The 17359-nt window shown below is 39.2% G+C and overlaps 1 protein-coding gene across 2 annotated transcripts in view; it reads left to right on the plus strand.

Annotated features, from left to right (window-relative positions):
• WIPI1 (WD repeat domain, phosphoinositide interacting 1) overlaps positions 1-17359 on the plus strand; it is a 188648-nt gene that overhangs the window by 68394 nt on the left and 102895 nt on the right. For both annotated transcript variants that reach the window (XM_069199848.1, XM_069199849.1), the window contains exons 2-3: positions 1854-1936; positions 7809-7978. In XM_069199848.1, coding sequence (XP_069055949.1) covers positions 1854-1936; positions 7809-7978 — 253 coding nt within the window. The remainder of the gene's footprint in view (positions 1-1853; positions 1937-7808; positions 7979-17359) is intronic.

Raw genomic sequence — 17359 nt, forward strand, 5'->3', positions numbered from 1 at the left:
GAGATCCTGTGGACACATCCAGGGGATTTTATTGTGGCAGAGGTAACGGACATGTATAAACAATAAGAAGTACTTACTTCTGTTAGCGGTCTGTAGGGCATCTAGCACCTACCCTACTGACAAAAGTCCCCGTGCCGACATCGACGAGGTTCTCGCTCCTGTAGAAAATAGTCCCAGTTAGTTATTATTTGGAACAGTGCACCCTTCTTTTCTTAATATGACAGCCAGCCTTCTAGGCTTTGCTAATGCTTGTTGTGTTTTCTCATGGTTTTTGTAAAAATGTATTGTTGGGAAAATTAACCTGTGTGTGTGTGTGTATATATAAAATCAAAGTTTAAAGTGATGTTTCAGTAATGAAATACGATAAAAACTTATGTTTAAAAACCAAAATTTGGGCAGTTTTAGCAATTGGGGTTGCAAAGCGTAATATAGCAAGATCTTGGGGCAAACCTACACCATAGACCTTGGGTAGAACGGGTGGTGCACCAGAGTCGGGGCTGCCCCAAAAATGGGAGAAACTTTGGAGCTCCCAGTGCAGCTCCAGAGAAGGCACAGTTACTGGCTCAACATAATGTTAAATCACATCATAAACGAGAGGCATACCACAGTGGGTGTACATCAGATGTTCAGTAATCATGTGGTAAAAGCGCCAACTATTGAGAATTGTTGTGCCACGAAACAATTGTTGCCTAATGTTACTGTCATAACTGCTGTGTATCCATCTGCAATTGTGGATATAAGTGTCTTGTAACCTGGGATTTCTTTAAATATATATATATTTTTTTAAATTGTCTATATCACGGTATTCCACAACTATTTAACACAGCATCTGCTTAGATATCTACTGGTGGTCAACGTATTGTCAACAGCCGCTTTGGCCTTTCTCACAGCTTTTTTTTTTAACAGGCTTTGGCATTACGCTACAGATTACTTGGAAGCACACCTCTGGAACCCACACAAGGTGCACTTAGCCTTTATCTTGTTTAACCTACAATTATGTTTCCACCCTGAACCTGTGATTTTTAAATAGTGCACCATATAACTTTTAAACTGCACAATCACACTTGCCCTCTAGGGCTTATACTATTTACATACTGGCAACCCACAATTGTACACTCAATAAATCATTCTATGCTGTTTACAACTATGGTGTTATCAGTGATGTAATTTACAATGTAATTTAACATGTCATGAGTGATGTAACATTAGGTCATAAGCAGTGCATAGCGGGTGCATAATTTATAAATGGCTCAGTAAGTTATCACTGGTAATTTTTCAGAGGTTTCTATGTTTTGAAATGTTACTCTATTTCAACATCTAATGATAATGTCACTCTAACCTTGGTACGCTACGAGCTTATTGGCATACCTATTTATAACCTTACTTTAACCTTTTGTTTTTTTCAGTGAATCAGTGTTTTTTTTAATAGTATTACGTTTTAACTGATATTTCCATTTTCACCTAACTATAACGTCACAGTAACCTTTGGTTTTCTTCAGTGAATTTCTGAGGTTGTTTTTTAAATGTAAAGTAAGATCTTATTAGCATACCTTACTATGGAGCTGTTTTGAGGTTTTTTTAATGTAAACTCTATCTAATTAGCATACCTAACAATAACATCAATGTACCCTTTGTTTATTCAGTGAATGTGTGTGTGTGTGTATATGTGATATTTTGATATCAATGTATTCACTGAAAAAAGCAAAGGTTAAAATGACATGCTTCTTTGATCCTACAAATATTGGTAAACTCTAAAAATGCCAACAGATTTATTTTTTCAATTAGCAATAATCTTTTGCAGCATAATGTGATGGCTTTTTTTTTTATAACAGACCTGTGTTTTTCTTTAACAGTTCATTGGCCGTTGGAACCACGACTGGGTACAAACTTTTCTCACTGGGAACAGTGGAACAGCTGGAAGTTGTCCATAAAAGCGGTGAGACTTCATGTTTTTTTTGTAATTTTTTGTATTAAAGGTCAAGGTTTTCACATTACGTGGTCGAGGTGTATAGAGTTAAGGCAGATAAATAATTATTTGCCCATATTTTAAATAAAGGAGTCATGTTGGTTCCTCCCCAATACCATTATGTGTTTTCATGTCGGATGTTGTGTGCTTTGTATTAAACTATGTGGAGCAATAATGTAGATAGTTCATTAAGACAACATCAAACAAATGCCTTAATGTTTCTCAAAACCCAACCAGAAATCATCAATAATAGTGATCATCAAGAATTCATATTGTAGCTTATGTTGGATTGTTGGACGAACATTGGATGTCTTCCTGTTAAATGAATGTTCTCTTTTAGCTGCTTTGTAAGACCAAGGTCCGTCTCAGTTTGAGTCTTTGGTTTATAGTGATAAAAAAGGGAGTTTGAGAAAGCTCTAAGTTTTGTATTGTAGTTGGAGGGCAGAGTCTTCACACCGCGTCTGAAGCCATTCAGTTAGAAGGTAACTTCTTTATTTAATTGTTTACAGCCACAGGCTCATAGATCCTGCTCCATTCTTCCTCCATCTGTAATGAAATCCCTGTCCTCCCCTTCACACAGACACCAGCACTCCATGAATCACCACATTCTCACAGCTTCCACACTCAACACTGTAGAGCACGGCCACTCAGCTCATGCATACACATTAGATCGCATTAGTACCTCATCCCCCTTTCTTACATATCGAACAAACCAGACATGCCTCAGCACTACATCATCTTCTTTCCCTACACAGGATAAATGTCAGACCACTGCAACGATGACCCAGAAACAACAACACAAACTCACACATTTCCTCCATCTTCCACAAGCAACATATACATGCTCACAAGGACACTGCACTTCATCACACACTGTTGCTCAAATACAAAACTGAAGCACAGCACTCCACCTTGCCCAACACCCAGTCACACTTGCTGAGCAAACCAACATGACCACGTGCCAGAAGAAAGAAATCACCTAAATCCGCACCCAGCATCACAATCTCTGGAAGCTGCACAAACATTGTATTAAACGTCTCGCACATAATGCTGACAGCCTCCAGCACGTGCAGACTGAAGCTTCTGAAAACAAAACTTCCAAACACCAGTGCAGCCCAGTAATACTGTCAATATAACTGTGATAAGGCCAGTTAGGACTCCAATCTTCTTCCAGCTATAATCAACTCCAAGGCGACATTCAGCACACAGACACGAGCAATCCTATGCATCATCGCATTCTGACAGAATGCACACTGAACATTCTATAGCATGCCCACTCAGCCCATGCATACAGAAACACAGTATGTCACAACCTCATCAATTTTCCTTACACACTGAAGAAATCAGACATGCCATTTCAATACATTTTCTTCTGATAAGCAAATATAACTTCAGATTTATTGAATTATTATTAAAATGAGTGAGAAAATTAACCACATCTTTGCAAAAGAAGAACTTAATATAATTACAAGTATTTATGATTAGACAGAACATCAGTGACTGAATAACAACAATTTGCTGAAGATTGAAGAGATGTTTCTCTTAAGTACCAGGATTCCGAATTCCATAGCTGAAGTCCAGTGGTTGGAATGGAGTATTCTTAGAATACAGCCAACTTAAATCCAAAATAAATAGGGAATCTTCTTAAAAGACCTTGGATATCAAATAAGTCTTAACAAAACATTCCTACAAATGAAAATTCATTGACCATACATAACGGAATATGGCAAACATCACAAATGTGCCACGTGTGTCGATGTTCTGGCTCGTCACTTTTAAAAGTTATTGAACAAGCTCATCGGACAGTAGTTATACTAATGCTCTAGTTATCTGCATTAAAGTGGGATGTGGAAGGCATGTGTAGATTTACTAGCTCATGGATATCTATTTTGACAAATCGTACTAAACAATCCTCCGTCCCCTAGAGCTCTACCAATCACTTCTCTTTTATAATACATACTCGCTTTCCATTCTTCGAATTCACTTTCATTAGAAAATTGCTGGCCACCAGTTTCACACAAAAAGTAGCATAAAGAGAAAAGCTTAGATATCCCATGGCACTCAAATTGATGCTAGCTCACTAATTATTAGCATTTACGGCACAACACTTGTTTTTCAGAAACAATTAATTTAACTGACTAGAAGACAATGCAGCTCTTGATTGTAGAAGATTATTATTTCACTGAAAAAGCAAGCGCTCACATGTTGACCTTGACTGCGATAGGTGCCTCTTGGTGTTGAATGCAGTTGGTCCCCTCATTAAGCAATGGTTATCAGCACTTTATTAGGAATGATCGGGTCCAGATTCTGATGAATTCTGTCAATCGTCTGCACCACATGCCTGATCGGAACTGGCTGCAAAATTAATGGACTGTAGAATCTACCACAAGTGGTTCAGACCTTGCCAGACAATCCAGACCCTGGATCCCAAGGGTCTAGAACATCCTCAAAGACACAGGCCCGCTCTTGTCTGGTTCTTCTCAAACAACAATCTTTTTGTCTCTACTACTGATGTCTACTACAGGGGGCTGGTGAGAGTAGAAATTTGCAAAGACATCTTATTTCAAGATGGGAGTGGGGAATGAAATGGCAACATGAAGTAGACTTGGGGAGAGCTAATGTGAAATGCAACCACCGCAGCATACCTGGTACCATCTCTAATTGTTCTGACCCGAGGGCCTCTTTCTTGACTACTTCTTCAGTGTATCTCATTTTTCTGCTTGGCCATGGGCCAGTGCAGTTTGTCTTTGCTTGGTTCTCCTGTGGTTTTGAAATTTGAAAATCTGAGCATACAAACTAATAATGAAACCGTGAGCCACCTTTCTATGTGACCCTCCTGATTAACAGCGTCAGATATACCAAACTGTATATACCAAACTGTAGTACTCCCATCATGTTTTGCTCTGAAAGATAACTTATTTTAAAGCCCTTAATCAAGAAAAGCAGATTCATAATTAACATGTTCCTTCTGAGCACTGGAAATGGCTCAGTGCTCCTGTGTTTAGGCTGGCTCATGGTCGGCCTATATTCGTGCCCTTTGCAAATATTTACTTGGTGCAGATCATTATCTTACTATGAAGGTGGGCCCAATACATGTTGAGAAGTGTAGTAAATCAATATCAAATATATTTTCTGCATGGGAGCCTCAAGCACTTTTTACAGTCCACATAAACACCATGTAAAAGGAAGGCTACTTATATGTTGTAGGATAAAGACTGTGATAAACATTTTCCTAAAACAAAGTAATTTTCCCAAGCCATCTTTAATAGCCATTTTAAAACCCAAATGTGTATTGTGTATGCTTTGTTTCAGATGCTTAAATCATATCATATTAGAATTCCTTAAGCTGTGGAAAAAAGGAACTTGCTACTTAGACCACTTGATGAATTAAAGGGTTTATATTAGCTCTTCTGTTACTTCTGTTTTAAACATGCCTACATTACAACTACAGTATTTCAAACAGTAAAGAACAGGTAGGTTGTGTAAGGGATCAGTTTATAAGATAAGACCAAAATTGAAGTTCATACAAAGAAAGGTCAGCCCTTTTCTATGCAAGATTAGAGAATTAAATGTTAATTACCAACTACTTTACTAGGTATGCTAACATCCATTCCCAATTAACTAAACTCCATATTATGCTTATTGATTGCCTTTATTGTCAGATTCTGGATGTACAATTTTAAATAATTATATATGTATTTTATCAAGTATTTCTAGAATTCCCAGTATTCTGTAGCAAAGCGTGGAAAACTCAGTTATTCAGGATTATAGGGAATCTGAGTGCAAGGTTAGAGGGGAGACACTGACAGTCTAGACTCCCAACAGGCCCCTACAAGATCTAAACCATTTGATTGAAAATGATAAACTCATTTTTGTGAAGAATCTTTGAAGGATTTCCTCAAACCTAAACCAAGCTCAGAGCATGGCAAACTGCTAAATTGGAGCTACCAAGGTTTAGTCTGTTTTTGTGTATGCTTGACAGGTTGTACTGTCTTCCAGAAGTAACATTTTCTGAAGTGTGAAGTTTTTATATGTAGGTTCTGGTAGTACTGCAATCTGGAAGAAAATTCCTCAGATCTTTAGAACTGGCTCCTCAGGCTGAAGATCATTTATCCTAGATTCCTGAGGGATTTCACACCTCTTCTAACTGGTCCACAAGACATGTCCAGTACCAGCTGATCCACTGGGGTTCCTATAGGGTCACAACAGCTTCCTCTCTCTCAGAACTTTATGCACCCCAGACTCAAGAAAGAGGTTACATTGGAAAAACCTAGAGAAATCTCTACTTCTTCCTAACACTCTGCCTTAGCAATAGCTGCACTCTCAAACCAAAAGAAGAAAGTTCTATAGTGCAGTAGGTTTTCTGACCGGACCATACCCCTTTAGGTCTATGGGTTAGCATTAATCCGCACTACCATCCTCAGGCCAAATGCTGGAGCAAACTTCATGACAGAGCTAAAGACAACTATCTCCAGTACTCCATGAGGTGAGATTTAGGACCTGATTTAGAGTTTGGCCAGGAAGTAAGCCTGTCACAAACATGACAGATATCCCATCCACCATATCACAATTCCATTATAGCCTATGGAATTTGTAATATGGAGGATGGGATATCAGTCATGTTTGTAACAGAGAAATGTATCCGCCAAACTCTAAATCAGGCCCTTCATCATTCGAGGCATAGGCTCTTAACACCTCTCCATGCATAGGCATTCTGCCCTTCGATTTGATCATGTAGAACCTTTTAAAAAGTAAATGAGTAAGTCAATTGTGATGATGCCTAGCCAAGCCAAGCCTGTTAAAATTTCCAAGTTTCTCTCTTCACCTTTTATCCAAAGGTGATGCAGTTTCTGTCCTAAGCATATGCTCTGTGGCATTAGAAGCGTACGCTCATGTACATAAAATCTGAAGTGGTGCTTCTCTCTTTGAAGTTTGTAGAGTTCAATCCTGCCACCCAACTCACTCATGTGTCCCTTCCAGTTAAGACTGCTGAACTACAAAGGAAATCCCTCCACTTCGTTTACTCCTTCTGTGTGTTGAGTCTGATTCTACTATGGCTGATTACTTCCCTTCTATAACAAGGAAGATGCTGCAGAAATCTATTCAAATACATATTCCCCTTTGACAACTCGTCTTCCCACACTTCCTGGGGATTGTGTGGCTAATACTGTGAAGGAGCAGCTGGCACACAGAATGAATTGGATTGTGAATGCATTGTTCAATGCATTTTAGCAAAGCTAAGACATTATATATTTCATATTCCATAATTGTTTTAAATGTGATCTATAACAGAAATCCTTCACCACTAATTTCCTTATCTGTCCTATGTAAAGGCCACCATGCACCAGGGCATGGGTTTTGCGTATAGATACTCTTGCCTCACCGTGGTGGCTGTCATGTTATGATGTGTTATTTTATGCTAAGTTATGTTATGTTATCCGTCAGTACATAGCGTGCAACTGCTACTAGTATGGCATTGCGGTACTCTAACTAGCCAGAGCCATTAGAAGGGTCTGGAAATAAAATCATCGATTCTCTAAACTAAGTCCAAATGGCAGCCAATATTAAGTCATCAAAAGCCACTGCAGACCTCAAAACAAAAGTTTCCCAGAGAAAGAAAATGTGGTGATTTAACACCTGAAAACATTCATATTCCTAAAAGGGTGTACATGGTGCAGACATTTGTAATGTGTCGTCATAAGCACCTAGAGAAGGGCAGTGTCAAAGGGCCACACAAGATTAGACCGACAATGTGATTTATTATAATTTGCAAAATATATGGACTGATTCGGTGTTCACACTTGAGCTGCTGAAGTGACATTGTGCTTCCGGGTCCTTCCAGATGAGACTCCGGAGGTGTACATTGTGGAGAGGCTCTTCTCCAGCAGCCTGGTAGTGGTGGTCAGCCACATCAAGCCCCGGCAGATGAACGTCTACCATTTCAAGAAAGGCACCGAGATCTGCAATTACAGCTATTCCAGCAACATCCTCTCCATACGACTCAACCGTCAGGTAAGGGGAAAAGGGGAACAGACTTGGGTGGAGGCAAGTCGGTTTCTAGGGCTCACATTACGTCGCAGTGTCTTTTTTCATTTGGTCCACATTTAAGTGGTATAAAGAGTTTGATGTACATTTCGTTGGGGTATAAATGCATTGCATAAAGCAATTAGAATATTTCCAACTACTTTGTAAGTAATTTACAAGCTCTTAGAAAAAATATGGAATATGGATAACAGTACAGAAAGACAGGCAAATTGTGTAACTGTACGTGTTACCTTTTTTAAAAACATAAATAAATAAATAAAACTCCTAATATTTTTGGTTAGCCACTTTTTGAGCATACCTAATTTTTAGCAGACACTCTAATGTAATTAAACCACCAGGATGTTAAAGGAGATTCTGAGGAAGCCGCGGTGTGTCTAAGGGGGACGTCAGCTACTACAGCTAACAGGTTGGCCCTTAAACCAAATCACCGTTAATGTGTTATTGATGCATGTTTCAATAAACGTGCGTAACATGGACTGCGTTTTCAATGATTTTAGAGTATTGCATATCCTCACGTGGAGGTACCAGTGATTCCATGGTTTTAGATTTCAAACAACCTCAATGATATAGTGAGTTGAGAGTTAGGTAGACTACCACCAACTCCAATTTTGTTGCCTGAAAGAAAAGGCACATTCCCCAGAACGACTACACAAGGCACAAATCCTGTTACAATGCTTTACCTAAATATTTCACCCCAGAATTAAGGCATAATTAAAGGCACCAAAAGGTGTGTAATGTAGGAGATGTGTGAGGTATATTTGAAGAAAATAGAGGTGGACTTGATTCTATTCAAAGTGAAATGGAGGTTGTTTCTGTAAAAGAAAAGACTAATTACTCTCGTGCTGAGATTTTATTCCCTTGCACATTGTGCGTATTTTTGTTGTTTCTTGCTTGGGGCCACCAGACTTTTAATAGGTAAAATTACCTGTAGGACTGCTATAAATAGGGCAGACCATATAACATACATTGACCAACGGCCCTTTAATGGATAATGCTAAGGTTTAAGATGGCAGAGCCAGCTGGTGGTCCATTGTGGAAAACCAAGCACGTGCCCCCAACCCCTTAAAGTTTACAGGACAAGAACTCTGCCGATTTACAGTGGGACTTCTCTCTACAAAAGGTAAATGATGGCCCAAGTATGGTGTGGAGTACACCTGAGCTGTTGAATACAGACTGCATGGAATAGTGAACACCCCTTATGATGATGAGAAAATGAGGTAGAGCTCCACAAGTAGACATTTAAACCTTGTGTGCAAACGTAGTGACGGAGAAGCTACAGTACAGAAGACACCTAACCACGTCTGTAGGTAGTGGAACACCTAGAGGTGGGAAGGTGTGCCTCTGTGGGATTCATGTATCTGCGACTATCCCTTGTGCTGGTCACCAAAGGGATTCATAAACCGATCTAAGAAAGGTGTAGGCTTTTGTGTTATCATATTGCAACAGAAAGGGGTAGGTCTGTAAAGGTTACTGCTCACCGAGAGAGGTTGCGTAAGCCATAGTCCCCTGTACCTGCACAGCCTCTCTTCCAACACCCAGATGGAGGCAATGCGGTGACCTGCTAACAGCTCTCTCTATAGCGAGTCCCAAACAACTGTTGAGGGAAAAGTTTTTCCAAAAATATATGTTCTCCAAATTCAAAGAACAGATCTGAGAAGGAGCTTTCTCGTCCATATGTTAGGGAGCCAAAGTTGCAAAGGATTTAAGGCACCCTTCAAAGGCAATGACGAAGATGAGCCTAGATATGGCAAAATTAAAGAGAATAAAGGTGTAGTGGGTATTGAAATCCAATTGAGTAGAAGTGGTCGAGCAGGGGAATAGCATCAGAAACAAATTAGTATGGCAATTGCACGGTGGAATACTTAACATAATTTCAATTATTACGCTAACTGCCCAACATGACACAATTGTAGCATGTTGCATAATTACATCATTATTTGCGGCAAAGTTATAGCATGGAGTGTGGAAGCTAATGCAGCTGTTGTTCACTACATTAATGTTTTGTGCACTGTTTTACTGCAAAATGCGTCCTATTGTCAAAAATTTTCACAAAGATGCATTTTGTGTAAAAATATATTGCTAAATGGCAGATTCGCGCTTCATGTATTGTGCATAATTTCATGTCATTTTTTTGCAATTTCATGAAATTACACAAAAGCAAATTATGCAAATTTCACAAACACCTGATTAGAGCAGAAGGGATTCTCACACGGAACATTAAATCAGCTGGGGAGAGAATTACAATTTAGATACCATTAAGAACTATAAGGGAAGGTATACCTGGAGAAAAGACCTGATACACGTGTGGTGTGCCTGGGTACCTATAATCTGATTAAAATTTAGCCATGAAATTTCATAAAACTGAAACCAGCGTTGCAAGTGATTAAATGAGAAAGATGTTTTCATCTTGACCACTGATTGGAGGTAGGAGTGAAAATGTGTTTCTGTAAAAGGTCTGTATATTGTGAAGTTTGATAATTCTTTCGCCAAGAAAATTAGAACTCCCTACATTGGCATCCATGTCAGAGCAAGTACTGATGTAAATGTTGCAAAGTGTGGTGAGAAGAACATTAACAATGGATGGCATTGAAGACCTATGTTCAGCATTAAGAAAAAAAATGAAGCTCAAGAGAACCAAACAGAAAAATTGCCGAAGCACATTTCACAGTCCTATCTCTGAGTGAAAGGGTCCCTGAAATTACCTACGTGGTCTCACCTTAAGAGTTTATTGTGCGAAAAATCAGTTGTACATTGAAGCCTTGTGAGTACAGATCAGTGTTGGAATGGAATAGTCTTGGAATGATACGTGAGTGTCTGTAACTTCATAAAGTGCTGACAAAGCCGCCTGTACATATGTTTCTCAGTGTATTCCAGCTACAGCCTGCCCCACCAGGAGCAGAGAACATCTCGTATACTTAATTTCAAGACATTGTCATACAGAAGACTCAGATCAGATTATAACGCATATCTTCCTTATGCTGTGAGAAAATAATGACACTGACAGGCAATGAATCAAAAAAAACAGTCACAGCAAATATCTGTCACCTGCAAGATCACTGGCTCATCTCTAGGGACATTTGATGTTGAATATTTGTTATAACAAAAGAGATGAAAAGTTCTAGGATAACCAAAGAAATGGGGTCGAAAGGTAGGGTATAGCATATAAAGGAGGTAAGGAAATCGAAGTGGGTTCTGCAACTCCTTAAATAACGCAGAACTCTCAATCAATTTTCTCCCCTGGATTCTCTTAAAGACATAGAGCCTAATTACGAGTTTGGTGGTCCACAGACTGCCAAACTTGTGGTGGCGGTTGGGCTGCTGCACTCTTGGCAGTCCTACTGCCAAATTATGATCCTGGTGATCCAACCACCAGGAGACTGTCCACACCACCAGGATCATGGATCCTGACGGGTTGGCGGCGGTCGAAGTCGTGGTCAACTATGCACCGCTGTGCTGATCACGGTTTCACTTTCTGCCTGCCTCTTCATGGCGGGGTCCTCGCCATGTAAAAGCTGGTTGAAAGCCAGTGCTGGGGGCCACAGGAGGGGCCACTGAACTGCCTACGACCTTGCTATTGCAGACAAAGCACATTCAGAGGATGCTTGCATGCAACAGCCTTGGTCGCAGCTCCTGCACTGTTTCCACCGGGCTACAACTTTTCTGCCGGCATGATGGCAGCCTCACCCCCGCTATATTGGTGGTCTCAGTGGCAATTCTGCCGAGATAGTAATGGGGCCCATAGACTGACTGCCAGAGCCCATTGAGACAATATTTTACAACATTAGTAATCCCCCCAGTAAGTCATTTATTAAGGGCACCATACAAAGAGATTTATTTGTCTAACTGGCTAGCCCATCACGAAGTTCCACTGATAATGTAAGGCTTGCCTTCTAGAATAATGTGGAGAATAGAGAGTAAATTATGTAATATGGCCTGGTTGGAAAACTTTTTTGATTGTTAAATTGTATGTATGCAAGAAACCTGCATTAAACCATTTTTTATTTAGCTGGCTTTGTTTTCTTCACTCTTGCCTCTCATGCAAGTTCAGGAAAGGCTAAAGGTGGTTTGGCAATTCTGATTTCTGTTCACCTCTCCACTAGAGTTCTGAAACGTCTTCTGGCCTCCTCGTTTTACCAAATTTTGGTTTAGGCATTGTAGAGATTTCTCGACTTGGTGTTTAATTTCAACACCAATATTTTTGACTTCATGAGTTGATTTAGTTAATGCCCTCAGGTTGGACTTCAAAACCTCCTCACCAACTGGAGGAGAGATATTGTCATAGTGTGAGTGGGGGGACTTCAAAGCTAGTATATGTCTATTCCCACCTCAAGTCTGTGGAATGTTAGATTCTAATGGCTGGGGAAAATCCTATTTTAAGCATAAGAAATATGAAGGTACCCTCAACAATGTCCTTAATAAGCACAGTAAGCTTTTGCTCCACACTGCCAGTTTTAATACCAACTTTTAATGGAAGGAGTGTGGGTAGTACCACTGATTATATTTTAATTTCCTGTAGTACATGTGAGACAGTTTTTTATGGCATTGCTCGCCCTACTGGATTGAGTGATCATAATATTTTCATAGCAACCCTTAATTTGGTCAAATCGGCTTTCCAACACAAGCTGCTTAATGAACATAGCAGTGGAGAGACAAACTGGGCATAGAGTTAGGTGGACTGAGGTTATCGGCAACAGTTGCTTACTACCTTAATTAAAAACCATAGATCTGATTTTGAAATATATCTGAATGAGGAAGTAGAAGCATGCCAACCAGTTGAGATGTTCCAGTCAATTTGGGTGACTAATAATTCATTTTTCAGAAAGCCAGCCAGGAACTGTACAAATAAACTACAAAGCGTATTTGATCATGCATGGACAGTAGCTCACAAACATTTGAAAGAGGCCTTACAAAGGAGACACGCAGGCTATAAAATCCCTCAGACATAGGTATAACTACCTACTGACTAGAGGTCCATAAAGAGGCCTGGGCTAAATTGGTACACATAAGTGAAATGAGAAATAACAAGTTACAATTCTTTTTAAGAAAGCTGCTGCTCCACAGTTGGACCCTTTGATTTTGTGTCAAGACTTGGTTACCCACTTTGGTACTGTATTCAATGATTGGGAAGATGGTGGCTCTAACAGCTCACATGACTGAGGGAAACGGAAGCAGTTAAAAATTATGGCTCCCCTGCTTAGATTTTCTTGGGTGAGGTCACTTCGGTCATAGAGAAGTGTAGTAAAGGGAAGGCACCTGGTCAAGATGGGACCTGATAAAACATACAATTGATTTTTGGACCCCCATTTTAACACCTTTTTATTTTTATTTTTTTTATTTTTTTTTATGCAGCAGGGTCAGGGATCTTTTCCCAGTCTCAGACATAGACCATAGTGGGCCGTATGTTTAAAAAGGGGGGTTGATCAGGTCCCAGGTGTTACTGTCCATTCACCCTCTTGGTTTCGTCTGTGAAGATCTTGGGTAGAGTTGTACAGGGAGGATTAGAAGCCTGGGCTGAGGAAAGCTACGTTCTTAGTGAATCACAATATGGCTTCAGGAGGGACAGAACAATGTATTTGTTCAAGCCTGATAGCTATGAAATATACCAAGGCTAAACATGATCACCTTCATCTTTCTTTCATCTTTGTTTAATGGACCTGATCAGTGACTTTGATCTTGTTAATAATTCCAAATTGTGGCACACTTTGGCAACACTGGGTGCACCAGAAGATATTGTCACTCTTCTTGCCCAACTGTATCAGAGTTCAGTTGCAAGAATTCGGTATGGTCCAATGAGGATTGTTCATCACCTTATATTAAGGTGAAGAGAGGGGTCATACAAGGTTTTGGCTTGCTCCTTTTCTCTTCACCCTATACATCAACAAAATGTATATAGTTCTACAAACTAAAAGACTAGACCTCTCTAGAGTAGGATCTTGCTCAACCCGCATTTTACTTTATGCCGACAATGCTATATTAATGGCAAGAACAGCTAATGGTACGAGGGTAGTCATGCATTCATGGATTGTAGAGATTTGAAAGTCAATCTAAGTAACAATGATATTATGATTTGTAGCCTTGGCAAAGTAAAAATTTGTAGACCTAATATAAAAGATATCTACTTTAGCAATGTATGGATTTTTTTTTATGTCTTGCTAAACATTTTGATTTTCTTGGCAACAACTATCATCTTCAGAAAACGAAAAGTAAGCAGCTTACCCAGTTAATGGAAGAGATCTTTAGATGTGGGACAAAATTCGTCCAGAAACCTTTTAAAGAAATGTGTATTAATTATAAAACCAAATGTTTGATAGTGGAGTTGCACCATTATTCATGCTTTACAAAAGGTGCAGAAACAATTTGTAAGAAAGCTCTTAGCAGTCCCACAGTCTAACTCAACTTTTATAACACATAAAGGTTTAAGGTTGACACACCGGAATGATAATCTTAAGATACAGCCTGGACTCTTTCGGCTGTCCATATGGGCCAAAACTAAAACCAACTTTACCAAGACTATCATAAAATACTTTTTTTGCTCTTGACTTTGTTTTTAAGATTTTGTGGATCGATTATATAAAAAAAAGTATTGACATGTTGAAGGAAAGTGTCACACTTCAAAATCCAACATCCATATTGAACATGGACACAAAAAGGCTTGAAGTGAGAGCGCTTATAGATCAGTAAAAAATTATCTGCACTTACATTCAAGGGAAGGGATTCAACCATACCTTTGCCAGAAAGGACCCACCATTGTTTGATTTTGATGCAACTAAGATTGAATGTGGTTCATTAAATGGTAGCTTTCCCACTATGGGTCGTTGGAGCAAGAAGCTGCTTTGTGTCCATGTGATGACATTTCAAGACAATCGACTATGCACTTTATATTCTTTTGAAAATGTTATGCTATTTTTCAGGGGTTATTTTAAAACTGGTTTTAGTCTTGATGAACTTTAAAGATTATCGGGTGGCTTTTAGGTTTTTATTTAATGTGGAAAATGATGACATTTGCCACTCTTCAATTCACTATGTTGTATATTCAGTGGGAAAAAGGAGACCGTTTAAATGCTTGAATCTATGAATTTCTCCTTTAATTGTGAGCGATATTCGTATTTTTTTGCTGTATTTCATGTGCTTTTATAGTATGTAATCTGTACAAACTCAAAGATGTAAAGAAAATAAAAAATTCAGAACTCACTAAAATACTGCAGTTATTGTTGGAGTGGTCCATGTACTCTTGTGAAACTGCCACCGCACTTCACATTTGTCCCTCATATTGGCAGAAGGGAACCACCTGAAAATGTCTGATTTATGCAGGGATACTCTTCTGCTCATAGGAAACTAACAAAGTGATGCCCTGCATTGCCCACGAGTAGACAACCAGTAAACTGATGTGGACACGTGAGTTTTTGCATGAAGTAAAAGGACTGTTTTTTTGGGGGGGTTTTAGGCTTCTTTGTTTAAAGGGACTCCTCCAAATGCTGTTTTCAAACTAAATCAGGGACATGGCATGCCGGTTGTAGCCTCCAGATCTTGCGTTCTAGACTGATGATAGTGGGCAAAGACTTCCATGATGTAGCCAGAGCTGCGGCCAAGCAGAGTGACTTAGGGCCTAATTTAGAGTATTGCGGACGGGTTACTCTGTCACAAACGTGACAGATATCCTGACTGTCGTATTCCGATTCCAATAGGATATAATGGGATCGTAATAAGGTGGACAGGATATTTATCATGTTTGTGATGAAGTAACCCCCTCTGCCAAACTCTAAATTGGACCCTTAGATTTTGTTCTTTCCTGCTCAGTGCTCTTATAGTTTTTTCTAAAAGTGCACAAAATGCAGGCTAAATGAGTTACTTAAGTACATCTGTGAGACTCAGGTTGTCTCACTATGTTGAATCATGTTTGGCTGTTCGCACAAAACATGGATGAGGTACTTTTAAGTAATTACTGTGCAAGGAGTTCTTTTATTTAGAATCTCCACAAATAACAGGGGGCACCTCGTCTCACAAAATCTACAATGCCCCATTCCTTTCTGAAACTACTCCATTACCTGCTTGATTTTTTTTTTTCCTTAATCTGTTCATTTTAAACTTGTATTTTGTCTAACTGTCCTCTTACAACACAATGGTTCTAAGGTTCAATGAAAATTTGACTGAGGCAAATTTGGACCCATTTAAAAAAATATTTATGATTATTTTTTTTTCTTATAACTTCATCAAAGTACTGAAACAGTTATGTGATCAGCCAGCCCAAGTGCTGAAATCTGTCAGACAAAACATTACCATTTTTCATCTGCTACTTATTCCACAGCAGGCACATGTACATATACCTGACACTAGTGGTTACTTAGCAGCGGCAGATGGACATGCAGGAATTTCGGTTTTACATAGCTGCCGAGTTTTCAGATGACTTGTATGTGGCATTTCCATGGTTTCAATGTTCTGTTGAGTGGCATTCAAAGTACAAACGTGTGACACTTTTAGTATCATTCTCTTGTGAGTAAAGCCAAATAATGAAGCCCATGGGAATGTATCAGAAATTACACCCTTTTGAGCAACGAAAAGTTCTAAAAAGAACTTCAAACTATTTCAGAGCCCCTGAAATGGAAGGTTACTGTTGATCACAAGTCTTGTTTGCTTTTTAACAACCAGGTGTACTTTGCATGAGGATTTGTATGCCCAGTCTTTGCGATAGGAAAAGAGAAAACTACTAGTCCCAGCATGTAAAGTGTTTAGGATTAAAAAGTCAGGATTCACACTGTTACAATTCACGATATTTCCCACAATACGGTCTTTAGTGCCATGTGACAATCAGGGCCACCTTCTAAAAACAAATGTCACCTTATACGTAAGTTAAAGCCTTCGCACAACCACAATAGTAAGAAGCTCCAACCAGGCCAGAACTAAAATGATGCAGAAAATACTGCTCAGTAGGCACATTCAAACTCCTCCCAATAATAAGAACCTGAGTCTGACTGTGGCTGGATGGACTAGCCTGTTTGGATTATTGCTTGATACTAAGTGCAGCAGTTCACAGGTAGGTCTTCCTTGACCGGCCTCTTACCAGTGTGGTTTCTAATTGGCTGTTTCTTTACTGCCATGACTAACATTTTATTGTTCTGACTGGTACAGAAATTGTTACAAAGCACCTAAAGCTGGTATTTTTTGCCCTAATCATCACATCCTTAAAACAGTAAAAACACAAAAATACACTTTGGGTGTTTTGGATTTGCTGACTTAATGATGACTGGCTGATACTTACAGTAAACAAAGACATAAAAGCCATCTCTTAAAAAAGAGCAAACTTTATAAAGATGATTTGTATAGTGTCATATTACCCAGGGAAATCTCACA

This window comes from Pleurodeles waltl, chromosome 7 (assembly GCF_031143425.1).
Source record: "Pleurodeles waltl isolate 20211129_DDA chromosome 7, aPleWal1.hap1.20221129, whole genome shotgun sequence".
Lineage (NCBI taxonomy): Eukaryota > Metazoa > Chordata > Amphibia > Caudata > Salamandridae > Pleurodeles > Pleurodeles waltl.